Source organism: Brachionichthys hirsutus, chromosome 3, assembly GCF_040956055.1.
Source record: "Brachionichthys hirsutus isolate HB-005 chromosome 3, CSIRO-AGI_Bhir_v1, whole genome shotgun sequence".
Taxonomy (NCBI): domain Eukaryota; kingdom Metazoa; phylum Chordata; class Actinopteri; order Lophiiformes; family Brachionichthyidae; genus Brachionichthys; species Brachionichthys hirsutus.
Window position 1 is genome coordinate 3,068,754 of NC_090899.1, and position 23,856 is coordinate 3,092,609.

Sequence of the window (23,856 nt, forward strand, 5' to 3'; positions counted from 1 at the left end):
AGATCATTTTGTTTTACCTCCAACAGGTGGCGCTGTTCCATCAATCTGAGCACATCAGACAGATCCATGTGTTTCTGCCTGATGTCACACCACAAATATTCCCATTTAGCAAACAAAATGCTTTAAAATACAGCCAAACGGAGGTAGTTTGACTTACCTGTTTATTTCCCTCAAAGCCAGTTAGGTGAAATCGATGAAAGTCGGAAATACGCAACCAGAAAAAAAGGCAGTGGTTTTAGTTTTTTAGTTTTGTTTGGTCCACACACACACACACAGTTTGTTTCCTACCTGTTGTCCTGTCCTGGATTTGAACCCACGCACGGCTCATCGTCTCCAGTCCAGTGTCTTTCTCCTCTGATCTTCAGCGCTGAAGGATCCAACGCCGCAGACCCAAAGACTAGATGAAGGACCTTGCATGGGGTCGGTCGGTGTTTTTATTTCTATTTTTATTTGTATATAATAAAAAAATATATTCTCCAAAGACCAAAAGCATTTAATTGATTCCATGGGTATGAAGTAATTTGACTTTATTTCCTCCCACATCTGTGCTCTGATATTTCTGTCTGAAGGTCTGGAAATCTGGAAATGAGGAGAGGAAATGTGATCAATGTGAATCCGTCTGAACCAGCAAAGCAGGCCCTGCGCTTTGTGTCTGGCATGATTTCTGGAGAGGAGCTTGTGTAAACAGGAAGATGCATTCCAGCTGATAATTGAACATTTCCTGCTCTATTCTGTCCCGTGCTTTGCTCTGTTGCGCTGCACAGTCACCGAAAGAAATGTTATTGCAGCTCTGATCCCTAATCACATTGTCTTCCTTCTGGTCTGCTAGATTTATCGAGACGGAGGAGAAGCGACGGCCAGTGCGCCATGCATCGCTGTTGTTATCAAGACCCTTTTTAAATGACAGATAATTTATTTTAATTATTCTCGAATCTAAACATTTACAAAACATTTCTTGACCCCTTTTCGTAGAGTGTCATTTCATTCATTTGTTGGTCCCAGTTCCCGACTTATTAAGCATACTTTTCTCTCAAGTGAGAGTCTGAAATAGGTTCCTAACTCATTTCAGAATGCCTACGGTGAGTGATTTAATGACCCGGTTAAATAGTTATTGAATTGCTAATTCTTTTTTTTTTTTTTTTTTACCAGAGGCACATAATCTAAATTCAGTGGTCTTAATTGATGAGGGAGCTGCTTGGTGAGTTCGTTTTAGTGTCTATGAAGAATAATAAAGATTAAAAGACTTAAGGAACCCAAAAGGTTATGATGATAGTCAATGTCCACCAGTTCACGCAGCTAAACATTGCCCCCTACTGGCACCAAGGGAGTGTTACACCCTCAGTGAATCTGGTTTGAAGGCTGCTGCTGGATTGAAGGATTCCGTTAAAGTTTTGCAAATAAACTCTTGTGCTGCAATATATATATATATATATATTACATCACCATTTTTCAAGTGCACCCTCACAGTATTTAAATCAAGTTATTTTTTGTGCTACTTCAAGCAACATTTTTACTTGGATTGGACTAAACTTGGTTATCGTGTTATTCCTCCTATTGTATTGACATATTTATTGCACTTAATCCGAAACCCAATCAATCTGTGAAAGGGTCTTCAACCCCGAGTCCTTCCTGGTTCTCTCAGCTGGAAAGGAATTTCTGAAGGATTAATGATCTCTGTTATTTATCTATATATCCAAATTCATTCATTAAAGACATCATCTGTCTTTCATGCTGAATACTTAGAGCATCATATGGGCTCTTCCATCTCTCTGCTGCTCTCTTTCTGTGTGCCCCCCCCTCCCTCATGTCATCACAGCTACCCTCCTTATCTTCTGCCCTCACCGGCGTACTTTGCCATTACTCAAGCTCGTCTGTCTGCGTTGTCATCCTGTGTCTGTTCCACCGAAACAGAAAACCCGTCACAGGTGAAAACATAAGGTAAGCATTTAGAACTCTTTGTTTGTGTGTGCTTGTTTGTTTTTCTGCATTTATAAACCCTCGACATGCAGTGCTTCTGAAATTTTCGATTTTTAAATAGCATTGCAAGCTGCAATTTTTAGAAGTTTCAAGGAAAATATTTCATCTGTCCATCAGTTGCCTCCTTTGCAGTGAAATTATTGATGCAGTTAGGAGTTTTAGAACTAATTTTCTAGTGGCGCTGCGAAACTAGGAATGAGAGAAATAACTTTATTTTGTCAACTTGTGGAGGACAGGTTTGAAAAATGTTGCAATTGTGTGGCAGAGTGCAGCAATGGCTCGCGGCGTGGTTGGTACATCACCTTTTAACGTATGTTTCCATAGCGATGTGCCTAAAATCAATCCCTGTATGGCTTCTCTAATATGTCCTGTCTTTAAGACGTCATCATTATATATTATTCATCACAAGGGAGAAAAGAGAAAAGAAGGGCGACAACAGGAACGAGAACGCCTGAGGTGGTGCAATATCCACAGTGCATGCGACTCTGTGGCCGATTATGAGATTGAGAAATATTGTCTCTGATGTAATTTACTTCCACCAAGCCTGCCGAAATATATATTCTATGCGTTCATAAGCCGCTGTCTTATTTCTAAATAAAAACAGAAACAATGGTCACTGGGAGAAGAATAAAAGACAAAACTGAATGAGAGATGCAGAGACAGGATTGGCTGATAATAATCACATGCACTCAATCTGTTTTTGGATCCCGGGTTGGGTCAATTCTTTTTTTCTTGACTGATGGATGGTTTATTGCTCGCTATAAAACACGATCTCGTTGAATCACGCAACTATCTGTTCAACATCAGCATCATCAAATACCGTACTGATCGTTGTCATGTTTGTCTTGAACTCTAAATGACTTTCTGTCTCGACGCACTAATGTTCATGCTCTGTTTAAGTGCTATGTCCAATATTGACAAAAGTCCTCACATGTTCTACTGTATCTGTTTCTCCACAGGAAGTTCCTGGTCTAATCTTTGCTCGATGTAAAAAACGTAAAAAAGATCTCTTAAGGTGAGGGGGGGGGGGGGGGGTTAAACTTCTGAAGTCGAAGTCTCAAAATCCTGAAAGGCCATGTGTATCAATTATGATATATTTGGCAATAAAGGGTTAATAGTGGGGGGGTAGCATTCAGAGGGCAAATCTCCACATATGATGATGTCATTATATTGACCCCGATAAAATGACTGCCCATTTATAATCACATCGATGCCATCACAAAGTTTAACGATTATTCAAAAAGCCTTTCAGAGTTCAGCTTTTCATCTCCTTTGATTGATCAAAAGAACACTAGAATTAAACTAGTTTGACATTTCCTAATTGCAGTGGAATGCCGAACGATTCAATAACGGTTGAAATGGAGGAATCCTTGACTTCCGTTTCTTTAGGATCCACAGGAGCCAAAGGGAACGTCTCTTTCGGTATCGTATGCCTCCCTTAGAATTCAAATAATTGCTCAAAAGATTTGAGATTTTGATGCTTGAGTACGATAGTTTCTATATTTTTTACATTTGCAGCAGTACCTTCACTACGTTTGGCCAAATTTCTTGTGATGCCTGTGTTTCCTCCCAGATTGCAAAAATCTGGAATGCTACATGGTCCTCACGGATCCAGAGAAGCTCGCCATCAGCTCCATCTGTTTCCTGGCGGGTCCCATCACCCTGCTGGAAAACGCCGTGGTGCTGGGGGTGATTGCTGCCACGGCCACTCTGCGGCAACGGCCCTCATATCTGTTCATTGGCAGCCTCGCTCTGGCGGACGTCTTCGCCAGCTGCTTCTTCACCACCAGCTTCCTCGACTTCCACCTCTTTCGCCGCAGTGATGGCCCCTTCGCCTACCTCTTTAAACTAAGCGGTGTCACCATGGCCTTCAGCAGCTCTGTAGGGAGTTTACTCCTGACTGCTCTTGACCGTTACCTGTGCATCCACCAGCCTACCAGCTATAAGGTGCTGCTGACCCGCCGGCGAGCCGTGCTGAGCCTGCTGATCCTCTGGACCGCCACCATCTTCATTTCCCTCTTGCCTCTGATGGGTTGGAGGTGTGCCACAGGGTTTACTCCACCCTGCTCACATCTATTCCCCTACATTAGCCATGTCTATCTGACCTGCTGGTCCAGCTTAATCCTGGTGCTGCTGGCTCTTATTTTGGGGGCATATGCGCTCATTCTGTGCAAAGCCCACCGTCATGAGGCCTCCATGGCCAACATCCAGGGAGCAACAGGGAGAGGTCAAGCCCGTATGAGGATGGACATCCGGTTAGCTCGTACCTTTGGCCTCATCCTAATCATACTCGTGGGCTGCTGGCTTCCTGTGCTCTCCTTCATGCTGGTGGATGTCCGTGTGGTCCTGACCCTCAGCCAAAAGAGGGCCTTTGCATTTTGCAGCACCCTCTGCCTGGTGAACTCTGCAGTCAACCCGCTGCTGTATGCCCTGCGCTGTCGAGAGCTCAGAGTCGAATTGCTGCAGTTGCAACAGAGGTTGTGTCGGATTTGCATTTGCAAAAAATCCAGAAAGGATTTAACCCCAGGATTGTCCTCAAAAGACGACTGTAGCACGCTTTCTGAGGACAGGACTACTGGGACCAGATCTGACCGACTTCATTCTGTCTCAGAAGTTGTGGACAATCAGTAGCAGAAGCTGCACAGATACAGACGTGTCTGGGTTCTCAAAGCAGACATCCCCACATGTAAGCATTAGATTAAGCAAGAGCCATTATTGTTAAATTATACGTGCTGGAAACTAACCTAACCTTTTTGATAAGTATTGTGGTCTATTCTGTCATAGTTGATTATAAAATGTAACTAAAATACCATAAGAAATATCAGACATGGCAATTATTGTGTCACCCTTATGTTACTTTGATAATAAACACGAGCAGCATTAACATGGTATGAATTTTATTTTTTTTATTATTAGTGGAAGAAATTCAGACCTGATTATCAGAATAACATTGGTTCTAAAAATTCAAATTTTCAAAATGTACAAGTTGCAATGTTCAGGTTTTTAATGAAACAACTTTAGTGAGATGCAACAAGATGTATTTCACAGTGAGGTGATATTTTTATTATTTCAAATATTGAGCGTACACCAACAAAAAAATAGTCTCACTGCAATAATATTAAGATAAAATGTGCAATAGATGAGGAACACACAGTTATTAATATTTACTGGAACTGCAACCTGGTAAAATGAACATAATGATTACTTGTCTTTTGCCAGGTTTACAAAACTTAACAAGATATTACTAAATCTTTGAACCCAGCAGTACAGAATTAGAATTCACCAGATACAAGCTGTTCTAAGTACCACAAAACAGAAATGAACTGTGCGTTTAGTTCTTTCTATCAAAATCAGTGCTTTTTTTTTCTTCTATCAATTCATCCTCTGAAATTTCAGTGACTTGACAAATGAAAATCGTCTTAATAAAAACACATATACACTAATGGATCATTGCATCACTGAAGATGATGTTTCAAACCACAGTGTGAAGAATGGAGTTCTCTAAGAAAATATTGCCATTCCCTTCCGTTATCGCCATTGTTTATTGTAAAAGGGATCAATGACATATCCAATAAATCCGCAATTATCTTCTAGAGGAAAGGCGAAACTCATATTTACATTTTTGTCGGTTTCTTTCTCTGAACCGAGATATTTCGTGAACCTTCAATTTGAGTTCAATGGGAAGGAATCATAATAACAGGGGAGGGCAGGGAAATCTTGATTTAAAATCGACAAAATAGAGAAAAAAATCGAAAAGAAGTCACGGACTACTGAACAATATTCTTGTTGTGTATTCTCTTTTCACACCAGTTACAAAAATTTGATCTTGAAATATATGAAGTCACCCACCGTAATACTGTGACCACCCCCCCGTACTCCCTAATGGTACGGTCTACGACGTGACGTTTTTAAAACTCAGAAGGCTGGGTTCGGTTGCTTGCTAACAACTCGACAGTAGAAAATCCGTTGTTGTGGGAAGGAAGGGAGGCTCGTGCGGAAATTCGAGGAGACTTACGCGTTGAAACCACGAGCAATAAACCCATTTATTTTCGGGTATTTTCCTCCATCTTACCTTTTCCGTTTTTATTTAGCTAGCATGGCGTGTGGAGCTACGTTAAAGCGATCGATGGAGTTTGAGGCCCTCCTCAGTCCCCAGTCTCCCAAGCGGAGAAGGTGCGCTCCACTACCTGGGTCTCCCAGCGCCCCGTCCCCGCAAAGATGCAACCTCCGTCCGCCGGTCGAGAGCCCCATGCATACGATGTCTCCTCCGGCCATAGGAAACGAACACAGGCTCACCCCAGGTATGAAATTATGACAAAAATGACTCTCCCCCCCCCTCTCACGGTGGGTTTCGTGGGGGAGGGGGTTTGGGTGGAGTGAAATGGATAACGTTAGCTTGCTAGTTTAGAGAATCAGAATGGGGGTTGGAGGCTAACCTTAGCATTGCTAAGCTAACGTCAAGAAAGCACACTCGTCTGTGTTGGACATCTCATTTTGCGAGTTCCTCATTTAAATAGTTAATAAATCGTTATTTTAACACATTCGACACACATCACAGAGTGACTGTACAGCTAGACAACTGTTAGTTGCATATTTTCAACTAGTTTCGATGCATAGTTAGCTTGAACATGACCTGGTTTAAGCGGATGGTTAATAACTAATGTAAATGCGAGGATGTGAAGTCCTTTTCATAACTAAGTACATAGTTTATTTTAACCACTTGCTAAAATATTAATTTGGCTGTGTTTCTCTCTGCACCGTTCGCAATTGTAATCTGGTTGCGTTGTGAAAATGACACCCTTTCTCTCGGTGCATTTGTACGTCAATTTTCATTAAACAAAAAGGGTTTTACTCTCAACCTAACATTTGTCGCCCGTTGGCTTTCCCGAGGAGACAAACGGCGTCGCCTCAGCTAACTCATCACTGCAGGTTGTTAATTGGGAGCTGCATGGTTAATGTTCCTTGGCTTTTAGTACACGATTGTCCTCCATCCAGTCGGGGGGGGGGGGGGGGGGGTTACCATTATGCACCACAAGCATTTCTTTTCATTTTCAGGCCTGGAGGCCATTGTGCATTTTCTTTATGTCTGTACCATTCACGAGGAATGTTTCCTTGCAAGGTTTGGCCGGGTGTGGAGATGACAAATAGATTAACTCCTGAGATCCCTTCACTGTCATCCAGTGCAAATTCTTCTGTGTGCCAGTCATTGACATTTGGCAGCGTGTCAGTCATTGGAGCCTTACCTTTTATGCCTTTTATGCCTTTTTGGAATTACCGATTACCAATTGCAGAATATCTTGGACTTTGCAGAACCCAAGTCAGTGATGTGAAATGTGGCGCTTGCTGTTCCTAGATTGTTAAATGTGTATACTGGAGGGATTGGAAATCAATTTCTTATGACACTGTATATTCTTGCAAAATAAAGCTAGCCTTCTGTTCCATGGAAGCGTATGCTTGGCGTATTCCGGCAACTGAATACGTCTCGTTTTTGTACAAGGAGAGATTCTGGGAAGTTCCCCAGAAAACAGTGGCAAGAACAATGAATGGAAGTGTTCACTTACATGCCATTCTTCTGAAATGAACATTCTCTGAACTGTCATCCTGGTTAAATTGCTGTAATATCGGGTGTATTTTGAGAAGAGTGTTCATGGCTGCGTGGTTTTGCAGATGCATGGGCAGGAAGACATTTTCTTTACCCCTTGAGTGCTCTCACCATTTATGCAAACTCACTGGCCTTTATAGTGTAGGATTCATAGTGTAGCTATCTTAATGGCTGTCCATGAAATTAATCTTTAGTGTTTGCCCCCCCCCCCCCCCAGGTAGCTTTTCTGAGTCTTTTTTTTCCCAGAATCAAAGGCCCGGCGGTCTTGCTGAATTGCAGCGTAACAGCTGCGAGGGTGAAGTCATGTAGATTTATTTGCTTGCAGACACGAATAGTCCAGATTTAAGTTCCTTTACTCACCGTTACCCAGAAAGAGGCACCTCCTGGGACTGGCGCTGCTCGGCTGTTTTTCTGCTGTGGCGTACCAAGTGAAAGGAGTTTTGTATTTAACGAAAGGTCAGCTGTTATCCCTCCCACCGTCCCTACCCACACGTATGCTTTCCAGCTAGTTGCCGTTGCTTGTGTTGAGCGAGGCTGGGGTGGTGCAGGCGGAGCGCATGGATCTGACATTGCTGTGGTATCTCAAGGTAATTATTTCACAATGTAGATTAGATCTTCCAGCCTGTTTTTCCTCCTCCTCGCGCTGCCAGTCTGGGCTTGTGCTCGTGTAAAAGTTGCTGCCGTTAACGTGAGGCTGGAGTTTTCCCCCCGGTGTCGTGGTGTAACTTAAAACTCTGTTGGGTCAAAGTTTAGGCATAAGACCTGGGGGGGGGGGAGCCGACCGGGCTCTAATGGAGTTTTGTGGTGGTGGGTGAGGAAAACAAGGTCAACAGAGATTGTCTCTTTCTACTCTCCATTTACTGTATTACTGTATCACGACGCAGCATAAAATACTTACGGTACTTTACCGTGTGCCGACTTACAACCAAGTCGGCACACGACAGAAACCTCCGAGCCAATTGTAAGTCTATGAACCCCTGTACACTTAAAAATGCAAATATTCTTTGAGTCAGGGATCCAAGCATTAAAGAGCCAATGTTTTTTTTAAAAGCTTGACAGGTTTAAACATCCTGGCAAATTAGTAAAATTGCTAATTGTCAAAGTCTTTGTGAAACGGTTCTTCCCGTTTATCATCGTTGGGCCGTTTCGCTGCTGCTTTGTTGGGGTTGGACTCCCGTTCTGAGTGAAGCCGGGGGTAGCCGTTCAGATTAGTCTTTTATTATCGATGCTTTCAGAAACCGAATTCCTCTCCTTCCACAAAAACAAGCTTGCCGATGAGCGGCCCCTCGCTCCCTCCCCCCACCCGAGATAAACGAGGAGCTACTCCCCCAGATAGTGGTGCTACACGCATAGACTTTACCCACTCTATGGATCACGGAAAGACCAAGCTCCCCTTCAGCGTTTGGCTAACAGCTGAGGCCGTGGCGTTTTCCGCTTGCCGTGGCCTAGAGCACCCGGAGTTTTCCAACCCCGTCCAGGAGAACCGCCCACTGCTGGCGGACAGTCAACATATTCATGCTGTGGAAATCCTGCCTACGTTTACTCTGTTCTACTTTTAGCAGTTTGTCATCTTGTCTGTTTCTTACAGAGCAGATCTTCCAGAACCTCCGCCAGGAGTACAGCCGGATCCAAAGGCGGCGGCAGCTGGAAGGAGCCTTCAACCAGACCGAGGCCGGTAACTCCAGCCCGAGTTCCTCCATCAACGCTCCCAGCTCCCCTCCAGGTAGGAAAATGTGCCGCTGACTGCACAAATGCACAAGCAGGGTGTTTGTGGGATTTGATCCGGTGGGCGGTGTCTTCTAACTGGGCGCGTCTCCCACCATGTTTCCTGATTCCGTGTGCCAATAAGCAGCTGTGTGGATGGTATTGATCTAAGCCTGCCTGTTGCGTTACAGAAGCTGTAGGTAATGAAGGCTACTAGATCGCTGGACGTCTTTCCGTTTCTGATAGGGATCACCTCATTAAAACCCGTCTCCAGTCAAACACACAGAAAGACTCGGAAGAGCTTAAATTACTGCGGCGTGGCGTTTGCTGGCGGAGGTGAGGGACGACGGGGCAAAGCTGTCAACTCGCGCCTGGCGGCGTACCGATTTCTGGAGAGAACTTCCGTGACTTGTTGCTGCAGATGGGAAGGGATTTCTGCCTTTTCACAGCGTGATAGAATTGTATTTTTTATTTCCGTAGGTGCCTCCAGGAAGGACCAGCCCTCGTTTACGCTGAGGCAGGTGAGCTACCTGTGTGAGCGACTGCTGAAAGACCACGAGGGGAAGATCCGGGAGGAGTACGAACAGATCCTTAACACAAAACTCGCAGGTAATAAAGGGTCCGCTGTGAACAGGAAAGCATTTCCAGTGCAGTCCTCTGTCCGGATATCCGGTTGTTCCTCGTCCTCACCTTCACCTGCCTCTCTTTCAGAACAATATGAATCTTTTGTGAAATTCACACAAGACCAGATCATGCGAAGATACGGAGCCCGACCTGCTAGTTGTAAGTATCGTCTTCAGAAGGACTTTAAAGCGTCTCGCCGTTGCGATATAAAGACCGATCATCCACAGCGTCGCTGCTTCTGTCTTCCAGATGTCTCCTGAACTCATCGATGGAGGCCCCAGCTTCCTCCGGAGTTGGCTTCTCTTCTACTGCCCTCTTCCACACGATTTTCATTTTATTTAGCACATTTTTATTTTTATTTTTTTTACCCCTTCAGCTGAAACTGTTTGGGTGTCATGGTTTATCCTCGTTTTTAAAACCCAAAATCTTGAATCCTTGCTTTTAAACGATTGTTGCTGGTCAAAAGTTAGAATCTGAAGGATAAGCTGCACATGAAGCCCCCCCCCCTTTGTTGATATACTCTTTCTGAAAACCCTGCCTGAAGCAGATCTGTGTCAGATATCCTGCCGGCGCTGTAGGAACAAGCTTATTGGCTCATGGTATCATCCTGTATAGCCTTCCAGCAGCTGTATGTAAACGCTCCCCCCCCCCCCCCTTCCCCTTCCCTCACAACTCTTTACCTGAGAATGTGTTTTCCTCCTTTTGAAGAAAATTAAAGTTCTGTGATTCAAGTCTGTTGTCTTTGTTTAAAGTGGGCGTGTGTTCAAACCATGCACGCGCATTTGTGGTGTCAGATTATCATGCGTTTGCACATCTGGCGCGATAGAGTGATAATGAATCGCGAACATCGCATCGGTAGGCACACAATTGTGGGCTCCAGCGCCCCCCTGTGGACATGCAAGGCAATTGCATCTAATTATGGGGGCGGGTGTTAAACCCACTTAAACTGCGCAGCCCATTTGAACGCATGGAAAAATGAGGATTCTATTTGCTTATTTCTGAAAGGGAGGGAGGCAACGTCTGCCGAGCCGCGCTTCATTTGCTGGTCGTCGCGCAGGTGACGTCACGGATCCCAGGTGTGGCACAGGGAACAGGTAAGCTGTTTGCGGCGCGGTCGTTGCAGACGCGAACGTCTGTGTGATTTTAGTGAAACGGCGAACGCCAGATTGTTGTGTGGGTCGAGGAAGGAAGGAAGTTCTCTGCAGGAAAAGCAGCGACAGATATAATTATCTCCGAGCGCTGGTGTTCTGTTTCTCTTCTCTTCCCGAGATCCGCAGCAACGATCGGTGTTTACCGGGCTGTGTCTGAGCATATGGCGGAACGGTGCTGAAAGGGTTAATATGGGATATTTAAAAATGTATCTATCGAGCATATTTTAAGACTCCAATCTGATCCGCATTAGAGTTTGGATTGGTTTTAATTGCGTTTGGGTCCTGTCGGAGCTTCCCGTGCTCTTCCTTAATAAGGTGAGTAGGCCCGAATGAAATTCACATCATGAAACAAAAGAAGTTTGTTGTTGGAAGTCTGTGATAAATAACAACTTATTCAGCTCCGCCCCCAACACAGGAAACACTAATGGGACAACTCGATCACGTTCAGACAGGAAAACTATTCCCATGTTTATTCCCCTTGAGGAATGAATCCTCTTCCACGCGTGGACTGCTTTCATTTTAGGCTTTTACTTTTTCATTCTTATTGTCCATTTCTCTTGATCAAGCTTTTATTAATGCAAAAAATCTATAAACTATTTCATATATGCCTGTTTCGCTTGGAAACATCACTGAAAGTGACGCGTCGCTGTGTTTGAGAAGTAAAACACTTAATTTATCATACATCGTACGGAAGAAAGGATGCCAAACAGCAGCAGGTGAATAAATACATGAAGACCGTTTAAACATTCTCAAGCAAAGACATTTCCAGTCTGACATGAAATGATAGTAAAATTTATGTTATTTAAATTCAGGCCATGTTTTTGACAGATGAACTGAAGGAATCGTGGCTGCCGTGTCTCTACTGTTGCTGTCCTCACCTTCAGAGCAGCAAATTGAATGCCTGGAAAATAAAATGTATTCAATCACATTGATGTTAAAAATCATATTTCCAAAAACCGCGTAAAAACCTTTTCCCTCGGTGTAAACATGGACCCAGTAGAAACTGGATCTTCATGCCTGCGTCTCCTGCCCTCCTGCCCTCCGTGTGAATGCGTGATCCTCCCCCGCAGGGCTGGAGCGGCCATGGCGGAGATCGAACTCGAGCAGCAGGAGCCGTTTCCCGTGGACCGAGACGGCCGACCGTTCCGGGGCGGGAAGGATCAGCCCGACGGCGTCCGGAAGTTGGGATGCTGCGAGAAGTTCCAGCTCGCCGTCTCCAAATGGATGCTCCCGGAGGACTCGCGCAGCAAGTACCTGGAGAGGGCCAACTGCTGTCCTCCTCCCATCTTCATCATCCTCATCAGTATCGCAGAGGTAGCTTTTCCCTGAACGCACACACGTTTCATGTCGTCTAAGTTTTGGGGCGCTCCTGCTGACCCAACGCCGGCGGCGGCGGGGGGGGGGGGGCTGTTTTTAGTGTTTCGCAGACCAAACTTAAACGAGTTGCCGCTCTTGATCTCGTGCTTTCTGCCCTTCGCCAGCTGGCGGTGTTTATCTACTATGCCGTGTGGAAGCCCCAGAAGCAGTGGGTGACTCTGGAGGAGGGCATCTGGAGGAGCAACCTCACGTACAAGCCCGAGCACCGGCAGGAAGCGTGGCGCTTCGTCTCCTACATGTTTGTCCATGCTGGGTAAGCGTCCGTCCGCGGCGGGACTTTCATGACGAGGTGAAAGTCCGACTCTATCGTAGCTCAGTAAATATCGGGTCAGGCGTGGATTCCATCCTGTGGCCATTTCGAACCCGGAGACTGCTCCTCTTTGCAGGGTTCCTGTTTTGGCGTATGTCATCATGATTCTGAACCCCCCCCCCCCCGTTGCCACGGTACCCCCATGTTAGTCACGTAAATCACGTAAAGCTTAGTTTATTAATAAAAAGAGGCCCCGGCAGCTATTTCCTGTCTTACAGGAACATCTGTCAAAACACTCCGAAGTCAAAACATGCAGTCTGAGGAATCACGAGTACATAAACCACGGGAACGCCGGAAAATCCAAGAGTCACGACCGCGCAGAGGCGCATGGGAAAACCCGATTCGTCACAGTGACCCGAAACAGTCTCGTCTTCTCTAGACGTGTAAGAAAACCAGATTCCGATGCGTGTGACCTTCGATCCTTCGACGCAGGACCGTTTTCAAATGTTCCCACATAAATAAATATAAACGGCTGATATTTATGAGCTAAAAGTTAAAAATGGCTCTTTCATCCACAACCTACACATTCAGCACGGCTCTCTCTCTCCCTCTCTTCCTCTCTCTCTCTCCCCAGCGTGGAGCACATCGTAGGAAACCTGCTGATACAGCTGCTGCTGGGAATCCCGTTGGAAATGGTCCACAAGGGATTTGAAGTGGGGATGGTTTACATGGCGGGAGTCCTGGCAGGTTAGCGCCCCCCCCCACACACCCCTCATTCCTGTCAGAAATATGCTTCTGAAATCCTCTTTTTCCGTTTAGGTTCGTTGTGCAGCTCCATCTTTGATCCTCTCAGCGCCCTGGTGGGTGCGTCTGGGGGGGTTTATGCCCTAGTGGGGGGCTATTTCATGAACGCAGTGGTGGTAAGTTAAACAGTCTCATTTAGTCTGTTTTTAAGCAGACTGACCCGACACACGGCTCGATGACGCTTCGCGAGCTACAATGTGCCGACATTATCCTGAACGGCCGGCGACTGTTTAAATCCACAGAATTTCCGAGAGATGATTCCGCTCCTCGGAGTTTTCCGTATCCTTGTCATCGTGATATACGGTACGCTCTGCTGTGTGTTTTCACCTTATGTCATGTCATTACATTTTTTTTTAAACTTGTTAAATGTAACCGTGTCTCCTCCCTCCAGTCGGGGTCGACTTTGGATTTGCCTTCTACAGAAGATTTGGCAGCGGCGATGCCGCTTTGAGGGTAGGAACTGTCTTTAACCTTTACAGGTATATAAAAAACAAAAAAAAGCCCCCAGAGAAAAGCGCTTATCCAGCCCCCCCCCCCCCCCCCCCAACTCTTAAAAACTTGATTCCCATTCCCTTCCTTGTCTTATCTCCTCGTCTCCCCTTCTCCTAACTTTTTCGGCTCTTAAACTGACACGGTGGCGTAGTGGTTAGCGCTGTTGCCTCTCACAGAAGAAGGTACCGGGTTCCGATCCTGTCTCTGCAGGGTTCGTACGTTCTTCCCATGTCGGTGTGGGTTTTCTCCAGTTTCCTCCCACAACCACACCCAGCGGGGGTGAGTGGTTGTTTGTCTCTATGTAACCCCGTGATGAGCTGGCGACACATTCAGGGTGTACCCCCCCCCCCTAGCCTCTCACCCATAGCAAGCTGGGATAGGCTCCAGCAACTCAGCAAGGAAATGGATGGTCCTGCAGGTTTATGGGCGTTCACCACCTTTCAGGGAGGTCGAGGGTCAGCACTCTGACACCCTCCTACTCTCACCTCCCAGGTGTCCTTCGTGGCTCACTTTGGAGGGATCCTGGCCGGAATGACCATCGGCTACGTCTTCTTCAGCGCTTACAACAAGAAGCTCCTCAAAGACCCTCGTTTCTGGCTGTGCATCGTGGGCTACGTAGCGTTTGTGCTGTTCGCCGTGCTCTTCAACATATTCCTGTCCCCGGCATCGTAGGACCGAAACAAGCCGCACACAAACGAAACGGCTGTGTGGCAAAACGAGAAGCTCACTGACGCGTTCAGGGACTTTGTGAATGTTGTGCCACATTGGTTGCATTCAGGGTGCCTCTGCAGACGGGAGAACGTGGCCTTAATGCTTTAGAGCCGAGTTGGATGTGATTTGCAGTCGGGAACTGATGTTTGACTTCATCCCGGATTCGATCTTTTATGTGTTTGAGTGTTTTTTCGTGATGATTACATGATGAAGAGTTGTTGGGCTGTTTTGACTGACTGCATTGAAACGGCCAATTCTTCTTTGGTTGTATTTTGTTGCAAGAAACTTGTCCCCAACATTTAACTCCGTTTTGATGAACATTCATTTGGTTGCATTTTTTCACAGGAGCAGAAAAAAAATGTTTTTTATGTTATATTGGAAACCGTTAATAAATGATGTGGAAATACTGGAAAGCCGGGGGCTCAGCCTTCCATTTTCTGATGGTACATGAAACAATCTCACGGATCGCAGGAGATAATCTCGAGATGCACACAATTCTTGGGTTTCAATGAGTCCCAGCCGCCATCGTTTCTGTCATCTTTGTTTGTTTGACAGGACGCAGTGAGGACGATCCAAAGGTGAGCCTTCAAAGCGCAAGTAAAAATCTACCAAACAGAAACCCAAATATTTTTTCACTTGTTTCTTTTAGTGTTGCACCTGAAAATCAGTACAAAACTATGTCAAGTAACAATGTTTTATGACAAACACACTGCAAGTACTATGAAACATAGATTTTAATGCTTTTAACTTTCATCAGACCCCTAAACAGAAAGGAGACGTCATGAGATCCATTGTCATGTGACCCGGGTGCGAGGAACAAAAAAGAGACTATAAATCTAACCAGGTTGTGTCCTCACACACTCATCCATGTCTTGTGTTCTCATCTACATCAACAGAATGTGCAAAACAATATACATAAGTACAAGTAATACTGAATAAGTTACATTGTAAGAAACTGAGAACCAAGATTTAAATAAAGTAGCGCAGCTACTAATACTGGCTGTCACGCATCGGCTGGCCCTTTAATTGAAAGTGACAGCAATATAACTAAAAAAACAACACTTTTCTCGAACCAACGGGCCACCGAGGTCTAGTCGGCGCCGGCGCCGGCTCCGGCTCCGTCTTCGGGTTCGGGTTCATACCCCTGTAGCTAAACGGGAGGGGAAAGAAAGTACATCTATTGTTTATTATGCTTTCCAAAACTCATTTTTGTGTGTACGTGACAATTTTCAAATTCACAAATACAAAAATATAAAATGTTACAGTCCAAGATGTCAGGCGTTGAACTAAAAAAAACTAGTTCCAAGGCTTACCCTTGCTCTGAGCGCCTTGTTTTCCTCCACCAGACCGGCACACCTTTGCCTCAAGTCGATCACCTCCTGCTGCAGAGCCTCGGTGTCGGCTGAACTCAGGTCGGCTGCACCCAGATTCTCCTTAACAAATCTAGGAGGTGCTGGTTAAAGAATCAAAAACAAAATGGTGGCATTCCACACATGAATTCTCTGCACCATTGAGTCGTAAAGGATACTCCAGAGCGTTGCTGGGCCTCTCTTGTTTTTCATACAAAGCCAACAGAACTAGAAATCCAGACAGAGGAGAGAAAATAAAGTTTAGGAATTGTGGCATCAATACAAACCAAAGTCTGATATGGAAATCAGCAGCAAATATTCTTTAAATTTGATTATAGTAACTTTAAATAAGTATTTAATGATCCTTTGCGCTAGGAAACATTTGCATTATGTATTTGTTTAGTAAGAAAGATTAATTAATACATTTTATATTCTTGCATAGGTGTGTTGGCACAAGCCTGCAAACCCTAAGCCCATAATAACAGTGATTAAATATCTTATTAATCATTTGCTCCATTAAAAGGATTTAAACGCGCAGAAGGAGCCGCACCGCCGGTCAGCCTGTCGGCGATGCCAGCTTTCTCCAAGTATCTCCGGAACTGCTCCCGTTTGGAGTCCGAAGCCTGTCGGAGGAGCAGAGAGACATTTTGGGATTAATTCGCAACTTTTGCCCATAAAGAAGCATCTTTTAAAACCCCCCCACGCAGTCTTCAGTTTATTAATCAGCAGCACCTTGCGACAGCCGCTGGTGCTAATATTAGCTTAGCTAGCTTACAAGACAAGCTACTATAGACTCAGCGTGCGTCATGTAAATCGTAAATAAACACACTTACCCGATAATGCGCCATTAGGAAACTGACTTGTTCTTTTCTTTACTTAAACACACTATTTCCGTAACGCCTGATATCGCCCAAGGACTTTAGCAAATGAGGTCAAGAACTGAGGAAAAGTTAAGTTTCGTTTATGACGCTGGGATGCTGCGTTCAAGTGCTCCACGTAAAAAGGAAAACATAGCAAGACGTCAACCACGAACGCAAATTATTTTTGATGTTTTGTTTTTAATTAATAATACCACCACGCAAGATTTATATCGTGAAAGTCTATCTGGCGCAATTACCGATTTATTCCGATATTTTGAAAAAAAAAAAAAAAAAGATTTACTTATAACGCGCTATTGTGGATTTCTACTGCCACCTGCTCGTAATATTGCGTAACAACAGACTTGCTCACGCCATTTGTTTCGTCTCGGTCTCGTAATAACCTTGCTTAAATGTTCGCTTTTTAAACATCAAACAAAATGCACGTTTTTTGTATTTGCTGCTACAAAATTAAACGGTTTAAATTAGATCAGTCGATAATGTGTTTAATGTGACTCTCCGGGTGACAGGTCACAAAACAAGTCTGGATACGAGTCAGGTGACAGCGACGATCATCACGAGCGTGACAGGCGCTCCGAGCCAATCATTTGTGAGCTTGTAAATGCAACAGCGAATCAGATTCAGGGGGCGGGAGTAATCGGCTAGTTTTTTTTTCAAGAGAGAGGAAATGTGAGGGATCATGCTCTGTGTTTCCAAGCAGCCTGGGCATTATTGACAAATTATCGCCATTGCTTGACGCTCGTTTGCGTTTTGTATCGCGCCTCCGATTCAAACACGAGTGTGGTGGCCGACAAATAAGTCGGGGTGGGTGGGGGGGGGGGGGGACGAGGGGAAGCCGCTGTTGTTAGCTCAAAATGTCGATTCAGTACGAGGTGGAACAGCTGGCTGACAGCTACGGGGTTGCGGACTCGTTCCCCAAAGATTTCGGTTATGGGGAAGAGGAGGCCGACATCGAGGGGAGCCCGGTTCCCTCCGACAGCAAGCCGAGAATCCTGCTCATGGGCCTGAGAAGGAGCGGCAAGTCGTCGATACAGAAGGTACAAAGATGATAGCTGTTAGCCCCTCGAAGCGAGCCCCTCTCATTTGAATGGGGGGGGGGGGGGGGGGGGTGCGTTAGCAATATAAGCTAGCTAGCGAGCTAGGTTGTTTAGCATGTCATAAGCGGGGATGACTGACCACCAGCGGGTAACACGGCTAGCACCTAGCATCGGAGTAAAGCTAACGTTAGCGTCAGTGAATGATTAACGAGGTGGACTGAGGGGACACCGAGCATGTGACTGCTGTGTTTGAAAACCTGTCCGACATGCCTGAGGGGGGGGCAGCTCTCACATGACAGCAGGGCCGACCACACCTTCCGTTCTGCGAGTCACAATGCTTGTTGTAAATCAGTGCGCCGTTCACGACTGCACCTGCGGGTCGGTCGTGATACAGAGGAAAGATTTGCACGTGAATCATGGGCTGATTTGGAACTCTTAAAAAGAGGAATACACCTGTCATCCTGTTTAATGAGCTCAGAGGAATATCCCTGCATGTTGTTGTTTTTACACAGATGGGAAATATATCTGACTCTGGATGATGAGCATCTAATCATTTTACGATACGCTCATTGATCTTTATTATGAACGATTTCTGCCGGGAGTTGCGTCACTCGTACCTTTTTAAAGTTTGCCTCTTTCAGACTGGAGCTGTGGTTGAATAATGGACGAAAGACTCGTGTACCTTCTGTGATCTCCTATTATTTACGTCCAGATTCAAAGGGAGCGTAGCGTCTTGTCCTCTCTGGATGTAGCCTGAAGGAACCGAAGTGCTCCCCCCGGAGAGTCGGACATTAGCGTTTCTCCTCCCAGGTTGCCATGACAATCATGTGATTTGGCTTTGTGCTTGGTCCTCGGCCTGCGACCGGTGGCCCACATTCTGGATCAGAATGTCATTTCTGATCCACGTGTCATTTCAGGTGGTTTTCCACAAGATGTCCCCCAACGAGACTTTATTCCTGGAGAGCACCAACAAGATCTACAAGGACGACATCTCCAGCAGCTCCTTCGTCAACTTCCAGATATGGGACTTCCCGGGGCAGGTCGACTTCTTCGACCCGACCTTCGACTACGAGATGATCTTCAGAGGAACCGGGGCTTTGATATTTGTCATCGACGCTCAGGTTGGAAAAACTGGAAGGAATCTGGAGCGAGTTTCTCATGGTTTCTGTTCTATTTGCAGAGATTTAGCTGCTCAGATTGAAATAAAACCCATATTTGGTGCTCGTAATCTCCTGTAGAGAATATAAACGCTGCGATGAACCGCCGGGATAAAAGGCCAATTACACGCCGCGGCTTTTACACCGACGCCAGCCACTTTGATGGCACTAAGTGATCAAGAAGCAATCTCAGGATGCCGCTTTAGCCACGGCGGATCTGATTACAGGGCTTGTTTGCACTCGGGCAGGCGCATCAGTTACAATTTGCTTCAGCATCTGGGTGCGCAGTGACATTTGAAGACGCTTGTTTTTCTCTAGCTGACGGTCCATTTAATACATTTCATTATGCCTGTTGCGTTTCACTCGCTGCAGCGAATCTAGACTTTTTGGTTCCTCTTTGTTACCGACTAGGAATCAGCTGCTATTCAGCTTTTGTTTCTAAATGTTTTAAATTATTCTTGTGCGTCTATGGCTGAACGGCGCCTGCGTCGCCTTCCCGCTGTCAGGACGACTACGTGGAGGCTCTGGGCAGGCTGCACCTCACCGTGTCGCGAGCCTACAGGGTCAATCCCGAGATCAACTTCGAGGTGTTTATTCACAAAGTGGACGGCCTGTCGGACGATCATAAGATCGAGACCCAGAGAGACATCCATCAGAGGGCTAACGACGATCTGGCGGACGCGAGTTTGGAGAAGCTGCATCTCAGGTCCGTTTTCTCTAACGTTATTTCACTGCTGCAGTTCCTTCAACCGGCTCAACCGGAAAGGATTCGCCTTACGCTACCTTAAAATACGTTTATGCACAGATACGGGTTCATCTTCTTCTCTATATATCCAAACGTTTCACAAGATGAGAAGAGACGACGAGAGAGACAAGTTTTAAATTATTCCATGGCGGCCTTAGTTTTTCATTGTTGTTTTTTTTTTTTTTAATCTGTACCAATTGTCAACGTATTTTATGAAATCCTTACAGTTCAGCTGAGAATGTCAAAACCACGAGACATTCATGACGTTGGAGCGCCGCTCTGACTCAGCTGCTGTTGTAATCCTGAGCCACACGTCAGTGAAAGGGGACCCCCCCCCCCCCCTCCCAGCCGTCAGACGCTGAGCTGCTTACACTCAGACTTGTGTGCTGCAGAGTAGCGTTAACAAATGATGGAAAATACACAGAAATAAGCTCTCTCAAAGCTCCGTTCAGCAGGATATCAAACATCAGATCCCCTCAGAGGCTTCTCCAAACAGTCGGTTTACTTTTCTCTTGTGGTAAAGACGCTATAAAGGTTTCTACCTTTTAATTTTTTTTTTTATTTCAGTCCACTTCCCCCCCCAACCTGACCGTGAAAACAGACACGGTTATCAAAGGAGGAAGTAATTGGTTTATTCAGTATTTTTCATTGCGGTTCTCTTGAAACGACGTGGCGTTCCTCTCTCTCCTCCCTCGAGGCTACGCTTGGAGCGTTACTTCATCGCTACGGGAAGCAGGCGACTCGTTGTTTTTTTTTTACCTGCTTTCGAACGCGTGATGAGGAAGTGAGAAGCGTTCTCTGGATTTAACTGCTACCCCCCCCCCTTTCATTCAGCTTTTACTTGACGAGTATTTACGACCACTCCATCTTCGAGGCCTTCAGCAAAGTGGTGCAGAAGCTCATTCCTCAGCTCCCCACGCTGGAGAACCTGCTGAACATCTTCATATCTGTGAGTCAAACAAGAATCAGAGTTCTCCCGACTTCCCGTCCTTCCTGAACGTTCCGTCTCCGACAGAATTCCGGGATCGAGAAGGCCTTCCTGTTCGACGTGGTCAGTAAGATCTACATCGCCACAGACAGCTCTCCAGTGGACATGCAGTCCTACGAGCTGTGCTGCGACATGATCGACGTCGTCATCGACGTCTCCTGCATCTACGGGTGAGTTTTTTTTAGGAGCGGTCAAAGGCCGTGCTTTGCCTCCCCCCCCCCCCCTCCATTTAGATGCGGTTTAATTAACGGTGTTTTTTTTGGACAGGCTGAAGGAGGATGGCAGCGGCAGCGCCTACGACAAGGAGTCCATGGCCATCATCAAGCTGAACAACACCACTGTGCTGTACCTGAAGGAGGTCACCAAGTTCCTGGCGCTGGTCTGCATCCTGCGAGAAGAAAGCTTTGAGCGCAAAGGTAAATACCGTGGCGTTTGGTTTTCCTCCTGCCCCCCCCCCCCCCGGAAAACAAGGGAACAGTAGAAAGCAATACGGAAACCTTCTACGCTTGAGTGCTTAGAAGCTGCGCTGGCTGCAGACAGACGCCAGATGATCGGGGGTGGATTGAAGCTTAATGTCCCGGGTGGGAGTGGTTTTATTGACTATTGTTAAAAGCTGATTCCAGAAGAGTCGGCTGTTTTTTGTGTTTGTTTTTTTCCAATACATTAATAAAACTGAGGAGGAATTATTTTCCTAATCAATCTAATTGAAAACCATTAAAAGATTCCTTTATCTGTTTTGTTATTGTGAAGATGTGCTCGCCGTTCTGTCGGGACAGGAAGTGAGTCAGGAAGTGCTGGCCGGTATGTCGTGGCTCATCACCTGCTGTCTCCTCAGGGTTGATAGACTACAACTTCCACTGTTTCCGGAAGGCCATCCACGAAGTGTTCGAGGTGGGCGTCGCCACCCATCGTCCAGCGGGCCTCCAGCCGGTGGGCTCCCCCTGCAGCAAGGTCGTCGCACTGAACGGCACGCCGCGCAGCACCGTCTAGACACTGACGCAAAATAACATTTAAAAAAAAAAACAAAGACACAAAAAGGGGCGTGGAGGAAAGGAAACGGCGGACAGGGAGCCGGTGAAGGACTCACTATGGGATCACTATTCCTCGATCCCAGCGTCTCGACGCACCGAGATCTGCCACCGGATCACCGGACGGTCGGGCAAAAGGCGTTTCAGGCAAACGCGATGCACCTTATCGGCTGCGAGGAAGGTCAAAGGAGGGTTGAGCCGCGCCTGAGCAGGAAGCGCTGCAGGAGCGTCTCCGTAGCGACCTGCCGTTCCCTCTGAACGGGGACAAGGGGGACAAGGGGGGCCGCTCGTCCTAACCTCTCGCCACGGACGAACTGTGATGTCAGTTTTCAGGAATCCCGTGATGAACCTGCCCCCCCCCCACCCCACACCCCCGACCGGTTCTGTGCTCAAGCTAAAAAAAAAAGAGGACATTTTGAAAACAAAGATGGTGGATGCGAGACGACGCACGTTCAGACGATGGCCTTACGTAGCTAAAGCTCGTTGAGCCGTGCGAGCTTTCACTACGACTCACCTCGCCCTCCAGGAACGCTGCCCAGAACTCACTTGCTGTTTCACTTCTTAAGGGAAAATGAGGTTTTGTTTGCGGAATGAAAAGGGATTGTGTGTAGTCTTTGTCTTCATCTCGTGTGTGTGCGTGTGTGTGTATATAGATGTGTGTCAGGTGAACGACCTTTGACGGAAGCGGCGTCGTTCATGTCAATAACAGCAGCTTAGCATAATTAAACTCTCCAATCAGTGAATTACACTTCCGTGTGTGCGCTTCTACTGGAAATCTAACGTTTTGATTAAATATGTGATGTAAAAATGAGTTCACGCGCTGTTTGTTAAAGCCCTGCCGGAATAATTCAGCGAGTGCGTCATGATTAGCAGCGTATTTATCGCCGCTCAAGAGAGAAAGAGAGAGAGAGAGAGAGAGAGAGACGATAAAGAAGGACCAGACCGTAGAAATGATCAGTTTCGCTCTTTGAATGACACGTAGAACTTCACGTCTTGGCTGCATCTGAAGATCCTGGGTGGAAAAAAAGCAGGATTAACTTGGATTGAGTTTAATTTATTCGGGTTATCTGGAGAACTTTCTGCTTAAAAAACGGGCCCAATATCTCTCCTTGATCTCGCCGTTATCACCTGGAAATAAACACTTGCACATGAAAACTGTGATGGTTGATTGAATTTGGTGTATAGTGATGCTGTAGTATGTGGAATAAATGTTAAAATATAATACATTTTGTTTTTGCCGGTGCAGTTAATTATATTCAGTGGATTGATACCGAGTTGATTTTTAGTTTTTGGATAACATCTTTAAAAATGATACAATATCCTCTCGGAACATTATCAAAGTACCGAAGTTGTAAAAAAAAACAAAAACGGATTGAATTACAAAGTGTTGTGAGGCTAAATGTTAGATACACCCGTGCATTAAAAATTCAATCCCAAGGAAACGAAGCAAAGCCTGTCGGTACCTACATGCCGCCACAAGGTGGCGCTGCAGGACCACAGTTGTTCCAGTTGGATGTTCATAAGGAAATTGTAAACGAATGATGGAGGACGCGCGCACGCGCGCACCCGCACGCACCCGCACGCATTTACTGTCTATAAAACCAACTCGTGAATCGCTTCTCCATCCAGTTAAGCCAGATAAGCCTCACAGCCGCTGTCACGGCCCATTACGTGGGGAGACGGCTAAACGCCACTTTCCACGCAATTTAGACGCAATAAAACACTGACAGCTTTTTTTATCCACTTCATTAAGCCAGTAATTTCTTATAAAAATCTCCCACATTAATCCCGGCCATGCTTTCCCTGCGGTTCCTTAAACTCTCCTCCAGCCTCGGCTGCCTTTCTTTGATGCTTACTCAAATAGGCGCTAATATGAGATAAATTATGCATCGGCGTGTAGCCTGCCCGTGCCAAGGAATATAAAGTGTGACGCTGTGAAAGACGGTGAATTAAAGCAAAGTGTGATATCTTGACGGCCTAAT

At 46.0% G+C, this 23,856-nt stretch overlaps 5 protein-coding genes across 5 annotated transcripts; 4 read left to right on the plus strand and 1 right to left on the minus strand.

The window, feature by feature from the left end:
* Positions 1 to 3,335: 3,335 nt before the first annotated feature.
* Positions 3,336 to 4,608, plus strand: cnr2 (cannabinoid receptor 2). The gene is made up of 2 exons (XM_068760446.1): positions 3,336 to 3,399; positions 3,551 to 4,608. The coding sequence occupies exons 1-2, from the start codon at positions 3,336 to 3,338 to the stop codon at positions 4,606 to 4,608; spliced, it is 1,122 nt and encodes a 373-aa protein (XP_068616547.1).
* A 1,327-nt stretch (positions 4,609 to 5,935) lies between these two features.
* On the plus strand, positions 5,936 to 10,632 carry akirin1 (akirin 1). Its single transcript, XM_068755224.1, has 5 exons — positions 5,936 to 6,278; positions 9,168 to 9,302; positions 9,764 to 9,892; positions 9,995 to 10,066; positions 10,157 to 10,632. The coding sequence occupies exons 1-5, from the start codon at positions 6,074 to 6,076 to the stop codon at positions 10,165 to 10,167; spliced, it is 552 nt and encodes a 183-aa protein (XP_068611325.1). The 5' UTR covers positions 5,936 to 6,073; the 3' UTR covers positions 10,168 to 10,632.
* A 681-nt stretch (positions 10,633 to 11,313) lies between these two features.
* Positions 11,314 to 15,098, plus strand: rhbdl2 (rhomboid, veinlet-like 2 (Drosophila)). Its single transcript, XM_068760371.1, has 8 exons — positions 11,314 to 11,373; positions 12,129 to 12,372; positions 12,540 to 12,688; positions 13,320 to 13,432; positions 13,505 to 13,605; positions 13,732 to 13,792; positions 13,881 to 13,942; positions 14,474 to 15,098. The coding sequence occupies exons 2-8, from the start codon at positions 12,142 to 12,144 to the stop codon at positions 14,651 to 14,653; spliced, it is 897 nt and encodes a 298-aa protein (XP_068616472.1). The 5' UTR covers positions 11,314 to 11,373; positions 12,129 to 12,141; the 3' UTR covers positions 14,654 to 15,098.
* A 230-nt stretch (positions 15,099 to 15,328) lies between these two features.
* LOC137917310 (c-Myc-binding protein-like) lies at positions 15,329 to 17,011 on the minus strand. Its single transcript, XM_068760121.1, has 5 exons — positions 16,875 to 17,011; positions 16,592 to 16,664; positions 16,221 to 16,269; positions 16,006 to 16,135; positions 15,329 to 15,842 (listed from the first exon to the last, which is right to left on the minus strand). Exons 1-5 carry the CDS (start codon positions 16,887 to 16,889, stop codon positions 15,783 to 15,785), a joined length of 327 nt encoding a protein of 108 aa, XP_068616222.1. The 5' UTR covers positions 16,890 to 17,011; the 3' UTR covers positions 15,329 to 15,782.
* A 746-nt stretch (positions 17,012 to 17,757) lies between these two features.
* rragca (Ras-related GTP binding Ca) lies at positions 17,758 to 23,100 on the plus strand. The gene is made up of 7 exons (XM_068756855.1): positions 17,758 to 17,956; positions 18,874 to 19,077; positions 19,620 to 19,819; positions 20,693 to 20,807; positions 20,874 to 21,016; positions 21,114 to 21,262; positions 21,682 to 23,100. The coding sequence occupies exons 1-7, from the start codon at positions 17,774 to 17,776 to the stop codon at positions 21,834 to 21,836; spliced, it is 1,149 nt and encodes a 382-aa protein (XP_068612956.1). The 5' UTR covers positions 17,758 to 17,773; the 3' UTR covers positions 21,837 to 23,100.
* Positions 23,101 to 23,856: the final 756 nt, after the last annotated feature.